The following is a 6,000-nucleotide window of genomic DNA, read 5'->3' on the forward strand; positions in this document are numbered from 1 at the left end:
CATATGCAGAGAAGGAATCATTTCAGGTTGGGTACGATGAGCTGAATCCTCAATTACATCCCATTACTAACATGTAAGGTTCGTCAGCTTTAGCTTGTTTTAGTAATACAGATCAGATTCTGTTTTCTCATATTATAAACACACAACTAAAACCACAGCCATAAAATATGCAGTATATAATATACTGTAGCATAAAAATTCAAGTAAAAGCTTTTAATTAGATTGGAAACAAGGCCTGGGAAACAACGAACACCAGGAGGCAGTGTTGTGCAGCTATAAAAACTGATAGTTTGGTTTGAGCAATGCTGGAAAAAATATGTGCAGTATGACGTCTTCATAATGCTTTTTATTCATGTAAAATTCAGCTTTTGAACTACAACATAGACCCTTCATTTCAGTTCATAAAACTACACTGCTAATGTATCCAAACCGCAGCTCTTTTACTGAGATGTTTGAGTCATTTTTTAATCATTCGTAAAGTAACTAAAAGCAGAAATTTAAAAGGGGAAAATATAGATTTAAACTGGATTTTTGTAATTAAAAAAAGGAAACCAAAAAACTGAAGAGAAGTGCAAGCTGAATGACGTCATGGCAGTTACACAGCTGCCACTAGGTCAAAGCTGTGCCTCAACAAAGACAAATATATTTTCCTTTTCATAGTTTATATAAAATTTCACATATTTACTCATAAAAAAGCTAAACGTAAACTTTTTTTAAAACCTAATTTTTAGGTGATCAGTGTTGTGTAACAGCTTAAATGGGTTTTACCTGAGAATAGACCAAATTACTTAAGCCATATATTGTATTCACATGACAGATTGATGTCCAAATGTTTGAGAGATGTCAAAAACAATTTATGTTTTCTTGAATGATTTCCATAACCGGGGTGGAAAACTGACGGACTGCTTTAAACACGAAATGATTTGAGAGACAACAGCACATTACACATGCAGCTGAAACAGCCATTATTATCCACTGTTAGCATCACATGTAATTGAACAGTTCTACATTTATTTTTGTTAAAAACAAACAGTCGCATCCTGAGTTATACACCTGGCAGTTTCCATGACCAGACAAACACAAGGACCAGTGTCAGTTTATAAAAGGTTTAGTGCTACTTTTAGGTTGATGACAACAAAGATACACACATATAGACCTTAACGCTCTTAACCTCTAAACCAGGTCAGAAATCGCAAATACACAAACTAATTAGATTAAGACGCAGAGGTGTCATCTGACACACAATCAGCAGGTTACAAGTTCGAGGGCCAGTTTACTGCATATCATCTGTCTCTTCATGAGAACAAGTTCCACTTTTACTTTAGCTTATTTATATCCTCCATTTTAGCCTTAAACAGCATATCTTTCTGTTTCATATGAACATTAAAGCACTTCTTTTAGATTTCTGTCATACATCAGAGATGATGGTACACAGCCAAAAGGAGCTGGTACCATTTACCATTCTCAACGTTTAAGGCAGAATGGTGGCCAGTGCTTCAAAAGTTTCAAAAGTCCAGTGTGAACAAATAGAATTCAACTTCACAGTGAATATAACTCATGATTAACTCACTGGGAGTCAATATCTGAACATACAGCTCTGTCCAAAAGTCTTGGGCCAACACACACTTTGTTAAAATTTCGCTAGGAAATGGGAAATATGTGCGATGACTTATTAAAGCATGTGCAAAAATACACGGAAGTAAAGTATATAAAGCAAATACTGATTTTGTAGAAATTTAATGAGCGTGAAAGTCGATATTTGTTATGATCGCCTTTATTCCACTTGAACAGCTTGAACTCTCTTAGGCAAGCGGTCCTCAAGTAGTCTCAAGAAATAATTTTCCAGGCTTCTCACAGGACATTCAAAGCTCTTCTTTAGTCAGTTGTTCCATTCTCTGGCAAGTTCAAGCTTGGGAACCGGTGAAAGCCCATGCATGACTGCTAATGTTCTACTGTGTGCTTTTCTATCCTGGTATGCTTTTGTTGCATGGGTAATATGTTGCTATCCTGAAAGATTACGCCACTGCCCAGCTAACACTTTCCAGAGAGGAATGCATGTTGAATTAAAAATATGATGATACTTTTCTCCAACACCACTGGCTGAACAGACCCTGCACCATGCTTTACAGATGACTGAAACAAAAATGTTGATAAGCAACAATTTATTTTACTTTTGAAATAAAAATGTCATATTCATCACTCTAAAACACCTGTTGTCACATATTTTCTTTCCAGTTCTTGTGTCAAGTGACATACTTCAGCCTTTCTTCCCATTTCTCTTCCTTAAGAATAACTTCTTGACAGCCTCTCTTTCACTAAGGACCAAATTTATTTGTCAGGTATTTGCTGGGTTTATACCCATTTCGTAAGGATATGACTTTCAAATACTGTTTAATCTCCTTAGATAATTTTTCAAGGTCTGCTACTTTTTTTTTTTACAGTTTTTTTTTCAATTTTAATGCCACACTGCACACCATGATGAGACGTTAAGTTTTTAGCTATTATGGATCTAATTTGGAATCACCTTGTTGACATGGTAAATTGCCTGTCAAACTGTGTTATCTTTGGGAATTTTTAAAATACATTTAACAAAAGAAAAGAGGAGAAATGATGTATTTATAGGCTGCTAGTAGCAAATTGCCTCAAACTACAATTTTACAATGGTTCTAAGTTGTCTGTTTCATCCCTGGTAAGATACCTTGTTTACACTTGAATGACTTATAGCCCATTTAAGTGGGTTGACAAACATTCCTCTGAATTCCTCTGAAAATGGCCAAGTATAAGGGCTGAGCTGAAAAACTGAAAAGCAGCCCAAAGAAATGACCTTCAAGCCTGGAGAACTACTTCTCAAGACCACTTCATGTCCACAAAGTCTGGGTCCTTGGAAGCAAAAGATAAGGGTATGAAGGGTGGCTCCAGACTTCAGCACAATGATATTTGCCAGTGATTTTGTTTTGTTGCAGTTGTGATCATTTTTAAATCCACCAATTTGCCTCCTGACATTTTAAAAGAAATAACTGCATGCAAAAATAAGTTCTACTTAAGTTTTATTTGACCTTAAACAGAGAAAAGTGGTTGCAGAAAACCTTACGAAAAATGAAAATATCTCATTTTTATTTACAGCGCTCATCTCAAAGTCTGCTACGTGGCTTTTTGAGCTCTCAGTGATTTCCCTTGTTTAACAGGAGAGCTCACTGGTCTTTATGATGAGGCACGTTGAACCTAGTGCGATATATATTTTTAATCACTTGAATTTAACTTGTGTTTCATTTACACAATTAGATTATCAAATAAAATGTGCTAGCTAGATTATGACGTATACAGATGACTAAGATGATTTTTTTCCAATAATCACATTTCAAGCAAATTAAGAACATTTATAGACTGACTTATGGACAACACTGGTAACCTCACAGGGTATTGTGATGATCCCTAAACAAATAAACAATAGGATTCATGAGTCACTCAAAAATTCTCTCTAAAGATCGTCAGAGATGTTAATCTCCCACAGACGTGCAAGACTGATCATGGGCTCTGTCAGTGTTTTGCTAAATGTCCCAGTTATAATCCATGCATGTGTGCAGACACAGGACTCTTGTGCTGGCATGCTGGCCATGTGATAATCCAGCATTACCTACAGAGCCAGTACTACACAGTCAGAGGTAGAGGAAGAAGAACAGGGAGTGGGTGGGGCCAATTAAGGAGATAAATCCATGGAAATAGATGAGCCAATAGAAGTGCTAGGTTGATAAAGTGAGAAGAAAAGAAGAGAGAGAGGGAGACAAAAAACACAAAACAAAAAACCCCACAGACAGTGAGAACCAGGTCTTGACGAGGGAGGATTCTCTACAAGAAAATCGCAGGATTTTAAAAAAATATGCCCCTGGTGTTTTTAAATAGAAAACTAACGCAGTGTTTCGTTTAACCGGATTTCACTGTAAAAACAATTTTAGTTTACCTGCTTCCCCTGCTTTGGGGGGAAGAGGGTTATAACCTACCTGTTGCACTGGACCTGTTGAGAAAAACACAGGGGCGGAGGAGGGGCACCCGGAGGAGACGAGGTGCCGCCAAGTCGAGCAGGAAGCTTGAGCACAGACTCCGTGGAGTGATGAGGACAGCACGCCGGGCGAGCAACGTGGAGGTTCCCTCCTTCCTCCGACAGCTGGTGAAAGAGACAGAGAAGATGGTCACCTTCTTCTTCAAAGGAGGATCCAGGGAGACAGGGCCTGGGGAGGAGGACAACTTGGATGAAGATGACGGAATACCCAGCCCCTACCTGGAGCATCCCATTTTGGAAAAGTATGTGTCTGAGGGGGGATCTCCTGTGGGGTTGAACTATGCTGTGGCAAGCATGCAGGGGTGGAGGGCTCAGATGGAGGATGCCCACGCCTGTATGCCCCAGCTGAGAGCAGAGTTGCGAGACTGGGGTTACTTTTCTGTCTTTGATGGACACGCAGGCACCACAGTGGCACAGTACTGTGCCAGACACCTGCTGGATCACATCCTGGCTGCAGGTACGTGTTAACCACCGACTCTGAATCAAAATGTAAGATTTTTAGAAACTTATATTTATATCTAAACACCTTCAAAGTAGCCCCAAACATGTTCTTACTTTACTTGTTTGACAGGAAAACGCTTCCAGTCTTTTGTGGCTTTAATAATTAACATTCAGACTTGAAATGCACTCGCTGTAGGTTGCTTAGGACCAAAGCCTCTTAAAGAATAAAATAAGCAACATCATGCAAAAGAGAAGCGGTCTGGCAAGTTAAATACTTTAGCAGAACATGTGTATTTTCAGTCCCAAAACAAATCCTTTGATAAACAGGTCAATTAAATTACTTTAGGAACACAAAATAGCTCATTAAGAGCTGATTAATAAAGGCTATAAAAGACTGAGACTTAAGGGTTACAGCACACTGTGCATTACTTAAAGTGGATTTAAAAAAATAAAACACCACACTACACTACAGTATGCATTTTTTTCAAATCAAAATTCTTGATGCTTTTAGAAACACTTGAAAAATCGCAGGGACTGAATTTAAACATGTAATTTCAATCCAGCAGTTCTACAGGGCGAAAAAACAAAACTACATTGAGTTTTTCACGTTTGCTCACAGCTACAGTACTGCTCAGTAATGTTTGTCTCTCCAGTGCACTTTCTCTAAACTTGTTCTGTGTCATTAAAAGTTAAATGTAAAATGTCACAAGCCAAACATCTATCTTTGATTGTCCCTCTTTTCCAACAGGTGGGATTCAAACAAACGAGGATCCTGAGCAAGTAAAGGAAGGGATACGCGAAGGCTTCCTAGACATTGATCGTCATATGCACAAACTGGCTCGTCAGGACAACTGGGACAGAAGTGGCTCCACTGCAGCAGGTGTGCTGATTTCTCCGCGCCACATTTACTTTATCAACTGCGGAGACTCCCGCACTCTGCTCTGCCATGACAGCCAGGTGGTCTTCTACACCGAAGACCACAAGCCGTTCAACCCCAGAGAAAAGGAGCGGATCCAGAACGCCGGAGGCTCGGTGACCCTGCAGAGAATCAATGGCTCGCTGGCTGTTTCCAGGGCACTGGGAGACTTTGACTTCAAGGAGGTGGACTGGAGGTCGCAGACGGAGCAACTCGTGTCTCCGGAGCCGGAGGTGTACGAGCTGGAGAGGACGCCTGAAGACGAGTTCCTAATTCTAGCTTGCGATGGTGTGTGGGATGCCATTGGAAATGAAGAACTGTGTGCTTTTGTACGCAACCGTCTGCAGGTGTGCGATGACCTGAGAGAGATTTGTACCCAAGTCATTGATCTCTGCCTCTATAAGGTGAGAAATCAGGCCACAAGATCCACAGTAACAGTGAAGCACTTTGTGAATAGAAGCACTCAGACTTGCAATGTTCTAAAAGAATACACACACACACATATATATATATATATATATATATATATATGAGTTTTCACTCAGTCCTACATTCACTGCCACACTGACCCAAATACTCACTTGAG

General features: G+C 39.5%; 2 protein-coding genes across 2 annotated transcripts in view; one reads left to right on the plus strand and one right to left on the minus strand.

The window, feature by feature from the left end:
* Positions 1–6,000, minus strand: part of rtn2a (reticulon 2a) — a 28,053-nt gene that overhangs the window by 15,116 nt on the left and 6,937 nt on the right. The gene's annotated exons all lie outside the window — the stretch shown is intronic.
* Positions 3,764–6,000, plus strand: part of ppm1na (protein phosphatase, Mg2+/Mn2+ dependent, 1Na (putative)) — a 5,300-nt gene continuing 3,063 nt past the window's right edge. The window contains exons 1-2 of the mRNA XM_005720888.2: positions 3,764–4,514; positions 5,247–5,818. Of these exons, the coding sequence (XP_005720945.1) occupies positions 4,109–4,514; positions 5,247–5,818 (978 nt within the window). The 5' untranslated portion in view covers positions 3,764–4,108. The remainder of the gene's footprint in view (positions 4,515–5,246; positions 5,819–6,000) is intronic.

This window comes from Pundamilia nyererei, unplaced genomic scaffold (genome assembly GCF_000239375.1).
Source record: "Pundamilia nyererei isolate P.nyererei 1_Seehausen unplaced genomic scaffold, PunNye1.0 scaffold00003, whole genome shotgun sequence".
Lineage (NCBI taxonomy): Eukaryota > Metazoa > Chordata > Actinopteri > Cichliformes > Cichlidae > Pundamilia > Pundamilia nyererei.